At 35.9% G+C, this 20,860-nt stretch overlaps 3 protein-coding genes and 1 long non-coding RNA gene across 4 annotated transcripts in view; 1 reads left to right on the top strand and 3 right to left on the bottom strand.

The window, feature by feature from the left end:
- The window catches only part of LOC100181284, a gene marked incomplete in the record, with an annotated part of 8,781 nt that extends 5,647 nt beyond the window's left edge, over window positions 1-3,134 (bottom strand). Inside the window, 5 exon segments of the mRNA XM_026838921.1 lie at window positions 1-138; window positions 606-750; window positions 1,400-2,282; window positions 2,409-2,512; window positions 2,909-3,134. Of these exon segments, the coding sequence (XP_026694722.1) occupies window positions 1-138; window positions 606-750; window positions 1,400-2,282; window positions 2,409-2,512; window positions 2,909-3,105 (1,467 nt within the window).
- Window positions 3,135-3,314: 180 nt separating this feature from the next.
- LOC108950377 lies at window positions 3,315-19,738 on the top strand. The gene is made up of 11 exons (XM_026838922.1): window positions 3,315-4,260; window positions 5,355-5,590; window positions 6,187-6,310; window positions 6,907-6,966; window positions 14,600-14,702; window positions 14,953-15,070; window positions 15,328-15,463; window positions 16,567-16,756; window positions 17,424-17,630; window positions 18,215-18,335; window positions 19,003-19,738. Exons 1-11 carry the CDS (start codon window positions 4,148-4,150, stop codon window positions 19,296-19,298), a joined length of 1,704 nt encoding a protein of 567 aa, XP_026694723.1. The 5' UTR covers window positions 3,315-4,147; the 3' UTR covers window positions 19,299-19,738.
- Window positions 8,582-11,412, bottom strand: LOC108950379 (ubiquinone/menaquinone biosynthesis C-methyltransferase UbiE-like). Its single transcript, XM_018816026.2, has 4 exons — window positions 11,143-11,412; window positions 10,687-10,804; window positions 9,527-9,647; window positions 8,582-8,899 (listed from the first exon to the last, which is right to left on the bottom strand). Exons 1-4 carry the CDS (start codon window positions 11,357-11,359, stop codon window positions 8,690-8,692), a joined length of 666 nt encoding a protein of 221 aa, XP_018671571.1. The 5' UTR covers window positions 11,360-11,412; the 3' UTR covers window positions 8,582-8,689.
- Window positions 14,842-15,434, bottom strand: LOC113475160. The gene is made up of 3 exons (XR_003396903.1): window positions 15,298-15,434; window positions 14,936-15,058; window positions 14,842-14,867 (listed from the first exon to the last, which is right to left on the bottom strand). It is a non-coding gene; the product is annotated as an uncharacterized LOC113475160 (long non-coding RNA).
- Window positions 19,739-20,860: the final 1,122 nt, after the last annotated feature.

The following is a 20,860-nucleotide window of genomic DNA, read 5'->3' as shown; positions in this document are numbered from 1 at the left end:
TGTAAAAGACGTTGTACTGAGAATAAACTGCCAGAGAAAAGATTTTTCATCTAAACGTCTTTGTGCTGATATTACGAAGACTTGAGTGGCGTGTAGAAAAAGCATTAAACGAGAAAGTGCATCTGCTTGCGCTGAGGGCTTAAAACAATAGAAATATTATATATATAATAAAAGTCAATTTTTTAGTTTCCACAAGTTTTATTTCTTATTGTTATTTTATTTTCATGACTTTTTTTCGCCGCGAAAAACAAGGAAAAATATAAATACTGTTATTTATTTATCCTTGCGTGGCGGGGCGGGGCAACGACAGTCGTTATAACACGGGTGTTCTGGTTCATACACCTCGTGCCCGCTTTTATCATGCACGAGTTATCATGTATATATGTAACTTTGTGGGTCAAAATTTTCTGTATGGCAGATAATTTGGACAACCCGTTAGCGACCACAGGGTTAAAGCAATTGCTGTTAAGTGTCTTGCCCAAGGACACATACACTCACAATGGTAGCAGCGTCGAGCCTTGAACCCATTACTTCTGGTCATTTCATAGAAACAATCCCTCTAAACACTTTGCTAAATTTAACAAAAACAGAAAAATATCTTTTACCCTTCCTGTTCCATATCCTTGCGCAATGAAAACATCCAAAACATAGACATCACATATCATGCTCGATGGTTGAAATTTAAATGGAATTTTTGAAATTTCCGCCCATTTTTTAAACATCGCCATTTTTGGTCCCAATCTGTTGTATCTGGAAAATAAAAACTTTGTGAAAAACAGAGGATCGTTAGAGGTGCAAACTTATGAAACAGACAGAAAACACCTCATGCTAACTGTCAAAGTTATTTTAGTGTTTGTTAATGTAACTTTCTTTAACCTCCAATGGCAACGACATCTGAAACACAATCTTGCAATAACAGCAATTGTCCAATTAATTGTCACTTGTCAGGTAAACTTAATATTCAGAAACTGAATTGTGAGCATGAGGTGAAAAGGACGTTATAACACAGGTGTTTATTTTATGCACCTTGTTTCGCTCATCAGTTACTGGTTACTACATATGTAATTTTGTGGGTAATGGATTTTTTTAATTACCGTTGGATTTAAAAAGAAAAAATGAGAAACTTATAAACATAGACATAGCATAAGCGGTGCCAGCTTTAGAAAGAGACAGGAAACACCTCATGCTAACTTTCCAAACAATTTATTGCATGAATAGCAATGTAGCGACAGTCTTTATAACACCATATGTTCATACAAGTTCCCACGTATGTAACTTTGTTGGTGAGTGTTCATGGATTTATTTAAAACAGAAAAATGAAAAACTTACTTGAAGACAGGATTAATTTTGACCTTTAAACAAATTTAGCCAATAACCCCCCCAAAAAAAATTAACTTACTTAAAAACCGGGTTAGTTTTGAGCGATTGAACGGAATTTGCGAAGATCTGTGTTCGATTCGCTTCGTTGATTTCTTGATTTTTCAAAATCATCAGCAACTTGTTGATTAAAACTGACTGCGCTCGCGAGGGTGTGGGTGGGGTTAGGGGGTTCCCGGGGGTGGTAGGGGTAACAGAGGGGGCTAATGTGCTTCGTTGGTTCAAATCTAAAAGTTTCACGTTTTCGGTGATTGCTAATTGAGATTTGGGGATTCCCCCAGAATCTTGGGGGGTAGAGGTGTTTTGAGGGATTTTCTCGCCATTTTGGGGTAAAGTAGATTTTTTGGGAACTTCCCCAAAAGTTGTAGGGGCAAATTGGGGTTTCGCCACGGATATTGGGGGTTGTGGATTAACCCCAAAGAAATTTGCAGCTAGAGTTATTTTACCCCGATTTAGGGGTTTTGGGGGTGCGGGGGTGTCAGTATCCATAGGAACTGGATACAAAGAGGGTTTCTCAAGACCCCCGTTATTCTGGGGGTTCAACCCTGTATTATTCTTTTTTGGAAAATCCCCAGATTTCGTAGGAGTCAAAGCTTTTTTCAACCCCATTTGACTAGAAGTGGTTTTACAATTGTTTTCACTCGTTTTGGGGGAAATTTTTTGCCCCTCTTTTTCTGGGCCACCCCAGTTTTTCAGCGTCTTCTCTGGGGGTATTTCCGGGGCTTTTTGACCCCAGTTTTTGTTTCTTTCCAAGTTTTTTTCACCTCCTTTTTCAGGAGTCGTGTTTTTTGAGTTTATTTTTTTGTTCGTTGCAGTTTTTTCAGTTTGTTTAACAAATAAAACAGGAACCATCCCTCCAGGAAGTTTCCTGGTTTTCAAAGCCGTTGGTTCCCAGGCCGACTCATCTGCCATAGAAATAATATAAAATAAAAAAATAAAAAAAATTTTACATTACAAAAATTAAAAATAAATAATTGTTTTGTTATTTCTATATTTTTTGTGCTCAGCTATTTCTATGTTTTCGTGCTCACCAAAGTTTCCGGTCACCTGTTTTTCAGCATCGCGGAGTAAGACACTAGATGGCTCCATTTCACTTGTTAGCTCTTGCAGTTGTTGCATTACTGCGTTGGGATACCTGGAACAAAGCTCAAAATATCTAACTGCGTAAAAATATTGTTTATCTGTTCAAACTTAAAACACGTTGTTAAAATATATATCTATGTATGTATTTATAAATGTTGTTAATCTCTAGTCTTAAATTAACTTTATAAATAAAATTATAAATAGTTCACAACGGTCTATGGGCGTCGTAAGGATACGGTTTTATAATTGTTTGTTTTTCTAACAAATGGGATGAAAAAATGGGATGAAAAGGTGTCCCATTTTCCCCATCCTACTACATAACATATCTTATATATATATATATAGGTACATATATTATATAAAAAAATTTACAATAATAAATAATATATATTTATATAAATATTTAATAAATAAGAAAAATAGTAATCAATAAAAAATCTTTTTTCACCTGTTTCCCGAAAATTCGACATTAGCCCATGCAGACGACAAACACAGCAAGCGTTCTTTATCTTCAAATTTTTCCCAATTGTGACGTAAGAAAGTTTTCCTCGCATACCAATGTGTTTGACTTTCCCAAGTATCTCGGTATTTTTCTAATTCATCGACAAATTGTCGGCTGGCTGAAACTAATTCATTTAACTCCATTATTTAATAAAACCCTGCAGAAATTAAAACAATAAGTGCGAAAATTGCATTATTTCCATTTTTAAATAGAAACCTATAAAAAACAGTTGTCAAATTGATATATATTATATATATATATTTATCATTTTATAGTGGGGCAATGACAGTCGATATAACACGGGTGTACTGTTTCTTACTCCTTGTACCTGCTTACAAGTTACTATGTATGTAACTTTGTTGGTGATTGTTTTATGTATGGTCGATAACTTAGACAATCCATTAGTGACCACTGGGTTGAAGCAATTAGCCATTTTTGGTACGGTTAAAAACTGTTGGCATCATCACTGCTTGTAAAAGACTGAGTAGACTTGGTGAAACATCTGCTATAGTATAATAAGTCTATACTCGATAATTTTAACCTTGATATTCATATTTAAGATTTTTGTATAACATACACCAAAAACTGTTGGCATCATCAGTGCTTGTAAAAGACTGGCATACAGTATAATATATCTATAGCTTTTTATCACATACGAAATACCAAATACGAGCTAATTAGTTTTCAAAGGCAGAATACAATGTATTGTTAAAACATAAGGTATCCAGCCTATTCTATTCTCTTGATTGGTATTTAAATATCAAATTACCAACCATCAACAAAGCCAATACTTAAATGCCCTTATTACAACAAGGGCAGTACAAAAGCAGGGGTAAATTTTACTAGGGCGCAAAATACAGGTTTTTGTTGTAGTTTTTTAATTTTCGAGGCATTTTTACAGAATAGAAAAACACATTTTCAGTATTTTAGCCCTAAATTAAGGGACTCTTAAAACTTTGCCACAAAGCTTTTCTAAAGTAAGATGCAGCTTTTTGGAGCTGCCGTACTTAGTCAAGCTGTCAGAGTATTTATGAAGTTGCATTCATTTATTTAATTATATTGTATTTCATAAAATTTTTAGCGAAAATTATTTACAGTTTGCCTAACCACTATTTTTTAAAAGCTTATTTGGGAAAATGTAACAGGTTTTTAAACAAAGAAATTACTCTAAATTATTGGTCACAGATGAGCGATTTATCGAACCAGCGTGCGATCAAGTGGAAAGGAACTCCACGACCTTTGACCCCTGGTTATGAGTCAGCAAATTTCTCCACGGATTCGGAATCAAACTCTGTCGGGTAAATTATGCTGTGTCAGGATTAGAGCACGACCGATTATCGGTTAGCCGATATATCGGCCGCATTTTTGGTGATTTACCGATTATCGGCACGCCAGCACCGTGCGTACGCAAGAATTAATGCAGAGCGATACCTTGTTCATAAACGTAAACTCACTCGTATACCTAATTCAACTCGTTCGTTACAATCTAACGTATTAAACTAGGTCAAAGCGTCTGATCACGCGTCCACCGCATGTTATGTTTGTCAGGCGCATGTAACGTCGAGGTTACTTTAGGTCACGGCGTCAACGTGATACACAAATAAACTGCATTAGCTGATAAATATAATGTTTGTTTAATGGAAGGGAGGTAAAATTTATTTAAAAAAATTACAAATTAACCAATTAAGTAATTACAAGATTTTTCTGTTTTAATCAGTCAAGTTTTTTAGGTGCAATAAAATATCGGTTATCGGCAACTGAGTCTGAAATTTACAAAATATCGGTATCGGTTTGAAAACAGCAATATCTGTCGGGCTCTAGTCAGGATAAAAATTGAAAAAAAACTACATACATAATTTTAAAAAATAATAAATTTGTATATATATATATATAATTATAACAAAAGAATGAACTTATATAAATATTGTAGGAATTTTTTTAATTAACAATAATTGAATAAATAGTTAAAGTGGTTTGTCAATTGCATCTGAACCTAAATGATTTTTCTCTTATGGGTTAATTGCCAGCAATTTAAACAAGTGGACAAAGCTATCAGGACTTGTAAGCTGACACAAGGTTTATAAAACAGAACACCTGTGTTATAACGACTGTCGTTGCCCCGCCATGCGAGGATAAATAAGTTACATTTTTTATCTAAATAAACCATTTTACATTGTTTACATTAAAGTCATACATAATGATTAACTGTCCAGGATAAACAAGTCGCATTCATTTAAATGATCCAATCCTACTTTTATACAAATATATATATTATATACATAAGTAATATATATATCTGTTGAGGTAATGGCTGAAATGTCCTCTGGGCCTCACCCATATCAATTAGAACAAATAAAATTTAGAAAAAAAGCATGAAACAAATGTTTGACAGAAAACAAGAGCCATGGGGTCCAGTACCAAGCGCGCCACGGCACCGAGCCGCGACTGTGTGTGGGTGGGTTACGGTACCACGGAGCGTGGTCATGGCAACCACCCTTGATAAGAAGCATGTCGACCAATTAGAACACGGGGGATTGACGACTGTTTGTGATGTCATCAATGAGAGGAGAAAGAGAATGGAAGAGATAAAGAAGAGAAATAAAAATAGGGTTACGAGCAAAACAAAAAGTGAGAAAATTGAAAAAAAAATTAATTGCACTATTTTTTTTTTAAGAGTTTAAAGGTTGATTGCCTGACACTGCTACCATTGTGGGCGTATGTGTTCACGGGCTAGATGTTTTACAACAATTGCTTTAACCCAGTGGTCACTAATGTGTTGTCCAAATTATCAGCTATACATAAATTAAAATCAAAGTTACATACGTGGTAACTTTTAAGCGTGCACAAGGTATATGAAACAGAACACCTGTGTTATAACGACTGCCGTTGCCCCGCCATGCGAGGATAAATAACTTAACAAGTTATATTCATTTGGCCAAATATTTAATATTCTTCACATACAGATACAAATCATGAAAACAACTATACCAGAAACAGCAAAAAAACAATAAAAATCCATTAAAAAAATATAAGAATCCTAAATAGTAAAAACACAAAATTATTTAAGTATAATTCTATATTTTGGCTAGGTCCTGCAAAGATTTAGACCTGAGTTGGCCCATTATCCAGCTATTTTATTATCTTCTATAAAAACTATCTTTTCATTTCATAAAAAAATAAATCTAGTCAATTTTTGAATTTCTTAAAATTTCCCCTCCATTAAGCTCCGCCAAGAAAACAGCTTGAAAAACAACAACCACAAACCGACTATTATCAGAAACTACTGGAAGAAAACCTCACTAAAGTTAAAGAATTAGCGAAAGACATCGGGAAACAAGTTCCTGAAAGGTAACAATCGAAACGCGCTTTTTTATTGTTACGTCATAGTAGATACCACGGTATCGTCCACGGTGATTTTTGTGACGCGCTTGACTGCGCGCATAGAGGTCCAACGAGAAAACTTTATAGGGCAGTTACATTTTTGCTATCGAAATATTAATTATATAATAGGTTGGGTAAAAGAATTCTTATTTCATTCTATTTTATCGTCCATTTGGTGGTAAACAAAGAATAGCTACAACTGTCCGGTAACGGCAATTGCTCCAACCCATGGTAACTCGAACCTGGCACGAGGTGTTACACCCGTGTGATAACGACTGTCGTTTTCCGGCCACGTGAGGATAAAGTAAGTTAAATTCACTCATTCATAACTGTATCCTCATGACTGTAAATAGCGTTGGTAATTGTTAAAAACTCGATTAAGAAATCTGAGATATTATGTGCTAATGGTATCCATCTTACCCCACCCTACTATATATATTCGTAAAAAACTAGTAATTTGAAAACTGGGAAAATGTTAAAAACAGATATCATTTTGTTTAAAATTAAAAACCAAAAAGCTGCACATATAATATGTTAAAGCATGTTTTTATCATATATTGTAGATATTCAATTGTGGAGCCTTCCGAATGCGACGATGATTACGTAGAAGCATCAACTGACAGGTAAATGAATGAACCTTGCTGGGGCAACGACAGTTGTTATAACACGGGTGTTCGGTTTCATACACCTCGTGCCAGCTTACCAGTTACCATGTATGTGACTTATTTATCCTGGCATGGCGGGCAACGACAATTGTTATAACATGGTGTTCTGTTCTACACCTCGTGTTTATACTTACCAGTTAGCCTACCAAGTATATGCTTGTTACTTCATGGGTGATTATCTTTTCCATTTTTTTGTGTTGCTGATAATTTAGACAACCCATATGTGACTTATTTATCCTCGCATGGCGGCAACGACAATTGTTATAACACGGGTGTTCTGTTCTATACACCTCGTGTTTATACTTACCAGTTAGCCTACCAAGTATGTTACTTTATGGGTGATTATCTTTTCCATTTTTTTGTGTTGCTGATAATTTAGACAACCCATTAGCGACCACTGGGTTGGAGAAATTGCCATTAAGTGTCTTGCTCAAGACACATAAGCCTACAATGGTAGCGGCAAAAAGCCTTGAACCCATTACCCCTGGGTTAAAGAAGGTACGCTAACCACTTTGCCACGACGCCGAACGAAAGTGAGACGTCTATGTCTGATAAATGAGCAAACGCATGTCTGTTTATCAATTATTAAAATATTAATGTCTATTTATCGCTACATAAACGCACTGAGACAAAGACAATATTTTTTATTTAAACTCTGGTTTGGCTTATTAATGAGGCACCGCTGTATTATTACGGTTAACTGTCTTGCCCAAGAACACACAAGCGAACAACTAATGGTAGCAGCGCGGAGCCTCGAACTTGGTAAACTCATGTTACATGAAAAACCCCTAACCTATAAGCCACCGCGCACTTAAAAGCTAATTGTCTTGCGATTGCTTTAATTGTTTGTCGTTGCGCAACTCGTGTAATTATAATTACACGAATATCTCGTATAATGCCAAAACGCAGACGGCAATTATTAACATGCGAACTACTAAATTAGAAAGCCCGTTACTGATAACTATTTATTAGCCATTGTGGTAAAGTGCCTATATACAGCAAAGATCATACGCATAGTGGTAGAACCGAAATTCGAACCCAGTGTATTTCAGTTACAAATCTAGCGCTGTAACTATAACGCTACTACGAAGGTTGAATTAAGGTCAAAAGTCGGGTGAGGTAAATTGGGACGTCGGGTAAAGTGGGACGCTCGTTGTAATTTAATATTTATTCTATTGATAGCCGCATATTTAATGATAGAGAAATAAAAAATGCGACAGAATTATTACAGTATTCATACGAATGTAAAGCGCGCACGAAATATATTTATCATTTACTATTAAAACACAGTATTAAAATATAGGAGAATACGAACTTTCATGTCTCAATTTCCCCCATCCTTATAATATATAACATATAGCAGGGTGGGGGAAGATGGGTCACTTTTTTATTCTATTTTTTCTCGTCCCATTTGGTAGTAAACAAAGAACATTAAAAAATTATAAAACCGTATCCCCACGACTTCTATAGACCGTTGTTAATTGTTCAAAACAAAATAGGATTTTAGACAATATGTTGTAAAGGAGTCCCGTATCCCTACTGTACTATATACTCAGTTTAAAAACCACCAATATTTACTACTGGTATTTATTTCACCTAAAATTTTAATACAATTTACAATAGAGAGACATCAGTAGTAATTTTCTAATCAAAGCTCTCTAGTATTTTAACAGCAATTAAATTACAACCGTTGATAAACGAAGCCACCTGATTGAAACTTATGTTCTATATTAGTAAAGTGAATGTACTCCATTCTGTCGACGAATTTAAGTTTCTTTTCTTTGCATAATTTCTCCACATTTGCAACGAATTCTTCGCCGTATTCTTCGTTTGTTTGCAATCTTCTTGTCAGCATTAAAAGTCCGCCACGTTTTAATGCGTTGATTACCCCCTATGGTGTAAAAGGTTGTTTAGTAGGGTGGGGAAAGAAGGGACACCTTTAGCACATAATATCCAAATATCCCGATCGTGTTTTAAACAATTAACGGTCTATGGGAGTCGTGACGATACGGTTTTATATTTCTTTTAATGTTCTTTGTTTTCTACCAAATTGGAACAAGATATAGTAAGGGGGAGTAAGACAGGACATTTTCATTCTTTTTTTCTCGTCCCATTTGGTAGTAAACAAAGAACATTCAAAGAACTAAAAAAACGTATTCTCACGACTCTAAATGCCTCCACACTAAAAGAGCCTTAATAATTCTTAAAATAGACCATTAGAAAATATGGGACAAAGGTGCTAACGGTATCCATCTTACCTCACACGCCTATATAGTACTCAATAGCAGGGTGGGGTAAGATGGATATCATTACAAATAACATCCCAGATTTCCTATTCGTGTTGTATCGTACTGGGTAATAGGCTGTTATAACACAAGTGTTCTGTTTCATACACCACGTACGAAATGCTAGCTATATGTAAATTTGTGGGAGATTGTTTTCTGTTTGGTTGATAATTTAGACAACCCATTAGTGATTACTGGGTTATAACAATCACCTTAGCATAACATATACTTACAAAAATAGAAGACGCGGGAATATGGTTTGGCAAAAAAGCCCCCGAGCTGATTATGACGTCATATGTTTCGTCACGAAAAGGTAGTTCCCCGCTGTCGGTAACGAAATGACAAAGAATATTTCTATATAAAAAAGTATAAATTTATTGTTAAATATTATTCTTAAGTTTTATCCTTGCATGGCGGGGCAACGACAGTTGTTACAACACAAGTATTCTGTTTTATACAACTCGTCTCCGCGTACAAGTTACCACGTGTTTAACTTTGTGGGTGATTTGTATGCATAAGTGACAATTTAGACAACCCATTAGTGACAACTGGGTTAAGGCAATTATAAGGTTTGGTTTAAGAGCAGTAATTACTGGGCTCGATGCCGCTACCATTGTGTTTGTGCCATTAGGCAAGATACTTGCTCCAACCCAGTGGTCACTGTTAAATTGTTCGAACTGTCAGCCATGCATAAAATAAATAAAATATATTTTTATCCCCAAATTTACATATACGGTGTAATTTGTAAGTGGGCACGAGGTGTGTGAAACAAAACAGCTGTAATATAACGAATGCCGTTGTCCTGCCATGCGAGGATAAATAAAGTTGTTTGTTTATTAATACCCAATGACTATAACTAATCAAACATAACCATTAAATGACATGAATCTTTTGAGTTTATTTACACCTCGCTTTAACTGCAACAGCCGCACTTTTTAACTGAAGCTCCTTTCCGCACTTATTATCTATAGCGTGTTTTAACGACTGTTGTTTTGCTGTTGATTCCTTTCTCATTTTTTTTAAATTAATATATTCTTCGCTTTCGTTTTGCGAAAAGATAAATACAAATTATGCTGCGTTATATAGATACAGGGGTAAGATGGGATAACGTTTGCACCAAAATTTATATTTTTTGATCGTGCTTTAAACAATTAACAAAGTTATTTTAGAGTCGCGAGGTAATAGGTTTTATAATTCTTTATGAATATTCTTTATTTACTGCCAAATGTGACGAGATAAAGTTAATTTTGACGAAAAGTAATCCATGACCACTAACGTGCTCAATTATCAAATCTATTTTAGAGCCGCGAGCTTATTGGTTATATAATTCTTTATAAATATTCTTTATTTACTGCCAAATGTGACGCGAAAACGTCATGCTCTGTAACTTTACCTAAACCCGACATCTTTTTGGCTTGCTTCGTATAACATACTCATACTGGCATCTAGAATGTCAATTTCTCCTTTAAAGTTAAGACGGTTTCGAAGGTTGAAAGACGCCGTCCCAGTGCCTGTAAGATGCATAAAAAACTGGTTAAGAATTTTTTAAGATTTTGTAAACAGCATGTAAATTAAACAACAAACAACATTTAAAAAAATATGTTTAAAAAAATGAAACGCCAATAATATATATATACTATTTAATAAAAACTAAAAATAATGAAAATAAAAAGGAAATACAAAAAATTCAAAAAATACAAAAATGTAAAAAATATAAAAATATAAAAATATAAAAATTATAAAAAATATAAAAAAAATATAAAAAAAATATAAAAAATATAAAAGATACAAAAAATACGAAAACTACCAAAAAATACGGAAAATACAAAAAAATATAAAAAATGTTTACCCCCGCCAAGGTCCAAAACTTTTAAATTGTCCAACTCCGTCACGTGTTTCTCGAACATATCCACGACTTTTGAGCTGTATGAGACACCAAGCACGTCCATGTCGTTATCGTACTGTGCGCTCCACTTCCTATAGTGAGCTTGCGACTGCTGGGTGTTTTCACAAAACACAACATTATTGACATTTTTAAGACCAGTTTCAAGATCAGTGTTTGCCATCTTGTTTTAAAGGCGGTTTTTAAGACTTTTTCTAAATAAAAATACTTTTGTTAGCATTTGGCTTGGAAGCGTGGTTTAGAAAAATACACTCAAAATGTATCACCCATAAATTTACATACGTGGTAACTTGTAAGCGTGCACGAGGTGTATGAAACAGAACACCTGTGTTATAACGACTGTCGTTGCCCCGCCATGTGAGGATAAATAAGTCACATACGTGGTAACTTGTAAGCGTGCCAAGGTTTATAAAACATAACACCTGTGTTATAACGACTGCCGTTGCCCCGCCATGCGAGGATAAATAAGTTACATACGTGGTTACTTGTAAGCGTGCCAAGGTTTATAAAACATAACACCTGTGTTATAACGACTGCCGTTGCCCCGCCATGCGAGGATAAATAAGTTACATACGTGGTTACTTGTAAGCGTGCCAAGGTTTATAAAACATAACACCCGTGTTATAACGACTGCCGTTGCCCCGCCATGCGAGGATAAATAAGTTACATACGTGGTTACTTGTAAGCGTGCCAAGGTTTATAAAACATAACACCCGTGTTATAACGACTGCCGTTGCCCCGCCATGCGAGGATAAATAAGTTACATACGTGGTTACTGGTAAGCGTGCCAAGGTTTATAAAACATAACACCCGTGTTATAACGACTGCCGTTGCCCCGCCATGCGAAGATAAATAAGTTACATACGCGGATAAATAGGAAGCGACATGCTTCAATATTTGATGCTGAGGTTCATGCGGTAGCCCCTGGGTGCGGGGTAATGAGCCAACTCTGGTTTAAACCTCAGGTCCCACTGCATGCCCCGCTGTAGGACATCACCCATATGGAAAATAATAAAATAGGACGTAAAGTATAAGAGCATTTTAAAATGCACCACAGCTCAGTGCTCAGGGTGTAAACGATACAAAGATAAATATTACCGCTTTCGACGTGTATGTTCCTGGGCGCAACAGCAGTATTTGAGCATAGTTACATTTTTGTTGACGAAACGGGTACAAGGTAAATAAAATATGACAGTCATATGTTTTAACTTTGAGGTTGAATAAGTGCTAGCCATAAACGTAAAGTTTTTGTATATAGTTGGTTGGGGTAAGATGGATTATTCTATTTTATCGGCCCATTTGGTAGTGAACAAAGAAAATTTACAGAATAAAACAACCGTATCTTTACGCCTTTAAAATATCGTTGTTTTGTTAAAACACGATCAGGAAATGTAGGATTTACGAACCAAAAGTCTCCATCTTACCCCACATTACTTTACTACTGCATGTTCGTTATCGTGATTGAAAAGTTAAAAAAATAGCTAAAACTACAACCATATTTCACGCAAAATCTAATATAAAACTTAAAAATAGAAAAAATAAGAAACCGCAATCAGTTTAACGTTATATGAATTATTTTTATTCATAGCTTGTTTTAACGACTGTCGTTTTGTTGCTGATTCCCTTCTCTTCGTTGTTTTAATTTTATCTTCACCAATATATATAATTAAACAACAAAAAGAAGGAACTTTAGCAGCAAAATGACTCGTTATAACACACCACAACGGCTAAAGATAACTTGAGTGAAATTGGCAAATAAAGCGTGGGCTGCTAAACCCACAATAGAATATAAAGTAACTCCTAACGAGTTGTATTTATATAGCATATATTATGTAACAGAAATCAAGTATATAGTAGGGCGGGTAAGATGGGACATGTTTTCATTCTCTTTTTTCATCCCTTTTGGTAATAAATAAAGAATATTTAAAGAATTAGATAACTGTATCATAAAAAAACTTTATTAGTTGTTAAAAAAGATTAGGAAATAGAGGATAATCTGTGATAAAGGTTTCGATCTTACCCCACAGTAATATTATATAGTACTACTATATATGATGTCATAGACCCTTCGGTCTGATTTGAAAACATAGTACGCTTATTTCGTTTCACGCGTACAGCAATCACACGCATGCAGACCTATTCCCCCACAAGTACAACTGACCCAGAAAGTATCACATACTCGTATTTGAAGCTGGGAAAGGTTGATCACGCGCCGAACGCGTGACTTTTACACGCCTTGGGCTCGTGTTAAAATATTACAGTGATGGAAAAATTGCACCGTCAGCATTTTTTACCGAAAATTATGCAACGTCTGGTTAATAATTAACTGGGTTACAAAGATCACGGATCATGATCTTTGGTCTCATCGCCATATGTCCTACTTTTGCAAAACGGTTATAGATTTATTTAACCTACATTTGGGTTAGTGTATTAGCAGTCTTGCCTTTCCTAATTTAGTTGGGTTGGGGAAGATGGGACAACTTTTTATTCTAGTTTCTCGTCCCACTTGGCAGAAAACAAAGAACATTCAAAGAATCCTGAAACCGTATTCTCTCATAGCACGTTGTTAATTGTTTAAAACACGATCAGGATATTTGAATATTATGTGCTAAAGGTTCCCATCTTCCCCTACAGTACTATAATTTCCTTAAAAAGTAGTTTTACCCGTAACGTGTGTTTTACCGACTGTCGTTTTGCTTAAAATTCCATTCTCTTCGTTGTTTAAATCAATTTATTCTTCGTTATTCTAGAGAAATATTCGAACAAATAAATACAATTTATATTAAGTAGACTTAAACTAGAAATATCAAACGTTATTTACAGAGTTATATAACCGTATTCTCACGACTCTAATAGAGCGTTGTTAATTGTTTTTTAAACACGATTTAAAAATATGGGATATTATGTACATGCGGTATCCATCTTACCCCACAGTACTATATATAAGCTGTCCATAGAAAAGTTTTTGAATTACATGTCTTACGCCTTTGCTCAGTGATTAATGTTAATGTTGACTTATGGATACGGAGTTCAAGGCTCGATGCTGCTACCATTTTGGGCGCTTAAATTAGAGCAAGAAACTTAACGACTCCAACCCAGTGGTCACTAATGGGTTGTTCAAATAGTCAGCCACAGAAAAAATAATCACACACAAAGTTACATATGTGATGAAGTAATTAGATTGATAGGGTTAGCTGGGGCGATTGAGGTTAGTTTCTCTCACTAGGTGGCGCTCGGAAGCTGCTTTAGTTTGTTGCGGCGAATTTTGCTTTTGGAATATCTAGCTTTGATTATGGGAAAGACTATGGAACAGAACACTCGTGTTATAACAACTGTTGTTGCCCGCAATCGGGAAAGCCACAGTAACAACTATTGTCTAAATTACAGAATTAATTCTTTGCAGAAAATCTTTAAGTGATTTAAGCAACTTGGAAAAGTCCATGGACCAGTGGAAACATTCGTTTATAAGAAGAAGTATTGAATCATCCAGCTGTACAGGGGATCTTGTAACTGTAACTATGGTAACTATAAGGTGCTTAGATCAAGGCTCACTGTGGTGGCAACAATTAAGTGTGTGCCTCGTAACTGGAAGCTCCCAGGTTCAAGGCTCACTCTGGTGGCTACGATTCAGTGTGTGCCTCGTAACTGGAGGATCCCTGGTTCAAGGCTCACTGTGGTGGCTACGATTCAGTGTTTGCTTCGTAACTGGAGAAGTATACTAAATGCAAAGTATTATTACCCGTCTTACTATTTAAGTCTCCTCGAAAACACGATCGTCCATTCACTGCTGATTCCACACTTCGTTCACAAAGCGACAAAGCGTCTGAAGGAACTCTCTTGCGCCCACCGCCATTTGAGAACCCTACCAATAATGGTATACTAGTAAATTTCATTACATAATAAATTTGTTCTGAATGAACGAATGTAACTTATTTATCCGCATGGCGGGGCAATGACAATCGTTATAACACGGGTGTTCTGTTTTATACACCCCGTGCAAGTTACCACGTACGTAAGATTGTTGTGTTTAGCTCTTGTAAAACGACAACGAAGCTCAAATTAACTAAAACTGCGAATACAAAACAAAAATATATTAACTACCTTATGCTCACTGCCGAGTGATTTTTTCAGCTCGGAAAACCACGTGTCAAAAGCTGAAATATGAATGGCAGAAATCTCGTGAAATTCGTGAGCGCCTTCCGGGATATCCTCCACGAATCGTGAGAAACCGACCCCACGATGATCATATGAAACATCCATGTAACCGGTAAATGCCTATCAACTAAGTATATACATGTAATACTAAACTATATATGCTTGTCCGGTGCCAGCGGTTCTAACCGATGCGTTTTATGATGTATAACATACGGTTAGAAAACTTGATTTAATGTAATACTAAGTAACATATAGTAGGATGGGGAAGTTGGAACACCTTTTTATTCTATTTTCTTGTCTCATTTCGTAGTAAACAAAGAATATTTAAAAAAAAACTGTATCCTCACATAGTCTGTTGGTAAAAACACGATCCGAATATTTGAATATTATGTGCAAAAGGTGTCCCATCTTACCTCACAATACTTTACATAACCGTTCGTTGAAGAACTGAATTTGCAACGTACGCTCATGTAACAAAAGGTTTCATGTTCCAATGGCTTGTATCAACGTCCTGCAATGGACTGACTGCTATTGTAACACAATATGTAACTTCCTAATATAAAACACATAGACAGAAGTAGTAAATTTAGATTACATAAACGACTGTCGTTTTGCTAATAATTCCCTTTATTTCGTTGTGTTAATTACTGATCTTTGCTACTGTATTTGAAGATATAAATAAAGACTCTGTTATGCCATGCAAGATCAACAAGGACGATTTTTTAGTACCAAAACTTAAACATAACTGCTTACTAGTGCCTTGACACAGAAGCGTAATCTATAAACCCGAGTCAAAGGAACAAAGCAAGCGACCAACGGCAGAATAATAATCACTTGCGTTTTTCGCAAAACACACGCAATGTTAAAAAACAAGAGAGCATAGCTCCAATGAATGGGCACGTTAAATTATAAAATTATTGATAAAAAATATGTGTAAATCCGCATCGTAATCTTCATGACTGCGTTTTGTAATCTTAACCTACACTATTTAACCTTGTTATTGCTTAAACTTGGTCGGTACATCCGAGAAACTTTAGCGACGGTTATTACTCGAAAATTATACAGTGTTAAAATATTAATCCTATGATGTACAAGAAGGAAAAAAGTAATGTTTCAATTCATTTTAGTCAAGAAGACATAGGACTTGAGATTTAAAAACAGGATTGTTATAACATTGATTTCTTAACGTTATTTTTTACTTTTGTTACGTCATAGGAAGATTATGACGCCACAAACAACGTGGTTTCCGCTTTCATTCAGCGAAAACAAGCGAGGGAAACTTGTAGAGGTCTCGAGTGATGTGTATGGTTTCAACAGTGTTGCCGAGTATAAAGAACTTTGTGCAACACTGCAGGACGGGATGGCATTTATTGAACAACCGATAAATATTGGCAGCACTGTAGAGGTATGTTAGGTTAAATACTGGCGTTGTTACATATAAGGCTTTGAATGTATATTATCAACTAACCAGGGAGATGGCGCTGTTCAGATTACATTAACACAACAGATGCACGGACAGGTTGTCTAAATTGTCAGCTATACAAAAAAACAATCACCCGCAAATTTACATAAGTGGTAACTCGTAAGCAAGCACAGGGTGTATGAAACAGAACACCTGTGTTATAACGACTGTCGTTGCCCCACCATGCATGAATTCTTCACATAATACATATTTAACCGATGCAGTAGGTTCAGTATGGGTGTCTTCTTGTGGTATACCATCGAGTTTTTTGTATAGTACAGTGTTTCTTAAACTTTTGTGCATGGTTTACTCTTTTAACAACTGATGTGGATTTTAATTGGCAGATCATTTACCCTCTAAATACAAGGAATTCCCCCCAGTTTAAGAAGTGCTGGTATAATAGGGTATGGATAGATAGGAGACATTTGCTTCTATTTTTCGTCCCATTTAATAGTAAACAAAAATCATTCAAGGAATTATAAAACCGTGTACTCGCGACTCCCATACACCGTTGTGAATTGTTCAAAACACGATCGGGATATTTGGACAATATTTGCTAAGAGTGTCCCATCTTACCCTTCATTACTTTATTTTGTTTTTATAAATGCAGTTTAAAGTTCTTTCAACTGACCGACGAAAAGACTTAATGTACATGGCGGCTTACCTTGGCCAAGACAACAACGACGATGAAAATGGAAACACCGCAGTTCCTGTAAACCGACTTAGCCCAGCGGCGACGTCTAACGGATGGACATTTTCGGATGAGATCACCGGTTTAAGAAGTGGGGTTGGTGTTAAAGTGACCCTGGACGCTCTGGTTAGTTCTTTTTTTTTATCAATTTCTTTAAACAAAAATAACTGTTATGGTTTCGTTCCAACCTACGATAACTATTACGATAACTAAAAGTTGTAAATTCTGTAAAAAAATAAAATTCAAGTAATGATTTTCGCTACCGTTTTTGAAGAGATAATAAATTATGTCCGGTTATAATATTACTTGTTGTAATTACGCTAGTCTGACCCAGCTCCGGTGCTTATTGAGTCAAGCGATTTTTGTTTAACGAAGTATTCAAGATCTGGTGCTATAAACGTAACAGACAAAAATCAAGTCTAAGCAATGGTAGTATTCGCAGTGGGGGAAGACGGGACACCTTTTATCTCTATTTACTCGTCCCGTTTAGTAGTAAACAAAGAACATTAAAGAAATTATCAAAATTTATGCCTATGACTCCCATTGACCGTTAGTAATTGTTTAAAATACGATCAGGATATTTAGATATTATGTGCTAAAGGTGTCCCATCTTCCCCCAACCTACTATATAATTAAATAAATATATTTCACCTAAATGGCATCATCAGTCTCTCATTTAAACAGAAACTTCGTTTTTGTTTATTTTATAGGGAAGAGTAAAAGTACTGATTGAGGGAAAACCACCGAAGGTGATACTTCAGTTGTTGCAACCACAATCTTGTTATTTGGCTTTCTTCTTGGGAGTTGGGGTTACCAAAGTTCAATTACTCGGTGAGATGTGAAATGAATAAACCATTTTTACAGTTTTGTGAATAAACATTTGTCTAATTGTAAGCCACTCAACAAAATAAAAAATTACCCACAAAGTAACAAACGTGGTAACTTGTGTATGAAACAGAACGAGGCGTATAAAACAGAACACTCATGTTATAACGACTGTTGTTGCCCCGCCATGTAAGGATAAATAAGTTACATACGTGGTAACTTGTAAGCGGGCGAGGTGTATGAAACAGAACACCTGTGTTATAACGACTGTCGCAAGTTACATTCGTACTATCCGGTCAGACGCATAACGGTACGTATGTTATTGCGCATGCGCTGCAACTACGAATGCGCAAATGAACCTTTTATTTATTATGGCAACCAACTGTGTGCAAAAGTAATAACAAAGTAACACTTATTCATGCCGGGCCGTGTTTCATTGGTCAGGAATCGCGCATAATATTTGGTCCCACCTTTAGCGCATGCGTAATAGAACAGGAACAAATTTTACAAGACACGAACACTTAACGAATGTCTTCTTCACATTCATACGATCATGTTCTTCGTGGCTGTGTTCCAACATCTGTCGTTTCACCGTTACTACCCGTCTTTTCACTTTTGTAAACTTCCGTTTTTCGTTACCGTGACAAATAACACAAAATAAATTCTTTTTCAGGCGGCCACCGCCAGCAGATGTCGCTACTAAGACCAACCAACGCTTACGAAATCGTCCCCGGTATAAAATCTGACCCCAACTTACCGTCACCGTTTTTCACATACCGACCACCGAATGACAAATGCTCTTTGTGCTCGAACTGTGACGTCACAAAAGAGCCTCTGACGTCACCATACGTATGCGACCACGTGACATTATGCGTTTCCTGTCGCAATCGTGTAGAATGTGTTTTATGTAGCGCACCGTTGTGTTGGTTCTCGTGCCCAGTTTGCGACACACGAATTCAACCTTACTAAGAATTAATAAAAAATATTTTTTTTTTAAATAATTTTTTAATATTGTTTTTTTTTTTATAAAGCGATTTAAGGTACTGTGAGGTAAAATGGGACACCATTAGCACATAACATCCAAATGTCCTAATCGTGTTTTAAACAATTAACAGCAGTCTATGGAAGTCGCGAGATACGATTTTATATTTCTTTGAATGTTCTTTGTTTACTACTAAAAGGGAAAAAATAGTATAAAAAGATGTCCCATCTTCCCCCACACTACTGTAAGAAAATATTTTTTCACCACTACACTTTTAGACACTTTACTTTCTAAATACACTTTTTTAATATAAATTCAGTTTTAAAACAATATTTTGTTAAAGCTATTTTTTTATAATTTAGGGCGTTAAGTATCAGCTTTATTACGATTTACAATTTAAAAGAAAGAATAAAAAAAAAACTGTTAACATATTGTGATTCATAAAGTAAAAAAATTCTGACAGTGAGCATGAGGTGTATGAATACACCATGTGTGTCTGGTGTCATAAGAAGACACCCATGTTATAACTCGACAGTGAGCATGAGGTGTATGAATACACCATGTGTGTCTGGTGTATAAGAAGACACCCATGTTATAACTCGACAGTGAGCATGAGGTGTATGAATACACCATGTGTGTCTGGTGTATAAGAAGACACCCATGTTATAACTCGACAGTGAGCATGAGGTGTATGAATACACCATGTGTGTCTGGTGTATAAGAAGACACCCATGTTATAACTCGACAGTGAGCATGAGGTGTATGAATACACCATGTGTGTCTGGTGTATAAGAAGACACCCATGTTATAACTCGACAGTGAGCATGAGGTGTATGAATACACCATGTGTGTCTGGTGTATCAGACGACACCCATGTCATAACTCGACAGTGAGCATGAGGTGTATGAATACCCATGTGTGTCTGGTGTATAAGAAGACACCCATGTTATAACTCGACAGTGAGCATGAGGTGTATGAATACACCATGTGTGTCTGGTGTATAAGAAGACACCCATGTCCAATGTTATAACTCGACAATGAGCATGAGGTGTATGATAAACTATGTCTTAATTTGACAATGAGCATGGAGTTTCAATTTTATAACTCACCGTATTTTCTTCAAAGCTTCAAGACGTTGAGGGGAATAAGTTTCACAAACTAACTTTACTCTCGTACACCTTTAGTTAAAGACAAAGTTAACAGCATGTAAAAGCAATGAAACTTTTTGTCTTTTATGACTGATAATTTGGACAACCCATTAGTGACTACTGAGTTGGAGCAATTGCCCTTGAGTGTCTTGCCCAAGGACACATACTGATACGCCAATAACGGTAGCTGCAGAATTAAGTCTGCATACAAACAAAAATAATCTACAACAAAAAATCACATTTGTGGTAACTGGTAAACTGGCACGAAGTGTATGAAACAGAATACCCGTGTTATAACAACTGTCATTGCCCGCCATGCGAGGATAAATAAGTTACATACGTGGTAACTCATAAGCGGGCACGAGGTGTATGAAACAGAACACTCGTGTTATAACAACTGT

The sequence above is a fragment of the Ciona intestinalis genome, unplaced genomic scaffold, assembly GCF_000224145.3.
Source record: "Ciona intestinalis unplaced genomic scaffold, KH HT000126.1, whole genome shotgun sequence".
NCBI classification, from domain to species: Eukaryota; Metazoa; Chordata; class Ascidiacea; order Phlebobranchia; family Cionidae; genus Ciona; species Ciona intestinalis.
The sequence above is the reverse complement of the archived record's forward strand: the minus strand, read 5'-3'. Positions and strand labels throughout refer to the sequence as shown.

Excerpts from the sequence above, each read along its gene's own strand:
- LOC108950377 (XM_026838922.1), top strand. The coding sequence starts at position 4,148 with ATGAGCGATTTATCGAACCAGCGTGCGATCAAGTGGAAAGGAACTCCA. Across the intron at positions 4,261-5,354 it reads TCGGAATCAAACTCTGTCGG|AAAACAAGAGCCATGGGGTC; the intron begins GTAAATTATGCT and ends AATGTTTGACAG. Across the intron at positions 15,464-16,566 it reads ATGAAACATCCATGTAACCG|GAAGATTATGACGCCACAAA; the intron begins GTAAATGCCTAT and ends GTTACGTCATAG.
- LOC108950379 (XM_018816026.2), bottom strand. The coding sequence starts at position 11,359 with ATGGCAAACACTGATCTTGAAACTGGTCTTAAAAATGTCAATAATGTT. Across the intron at positions 9,648-10,686 it reads CAAAAAGATGTCGGGTTTAG|AAATATTCTTTGTCATTTCG; the intron begins GTAAAGTTACAG and ends TTTTTTATATAG. Across the intron at positions 8,900-9,526 it reads TTCCCGCGTCTTCTATTTTT|GGGGTAATCAACGCATTAAA; the intron begins GTAAGTATATGT and ends TTTACACCATAG.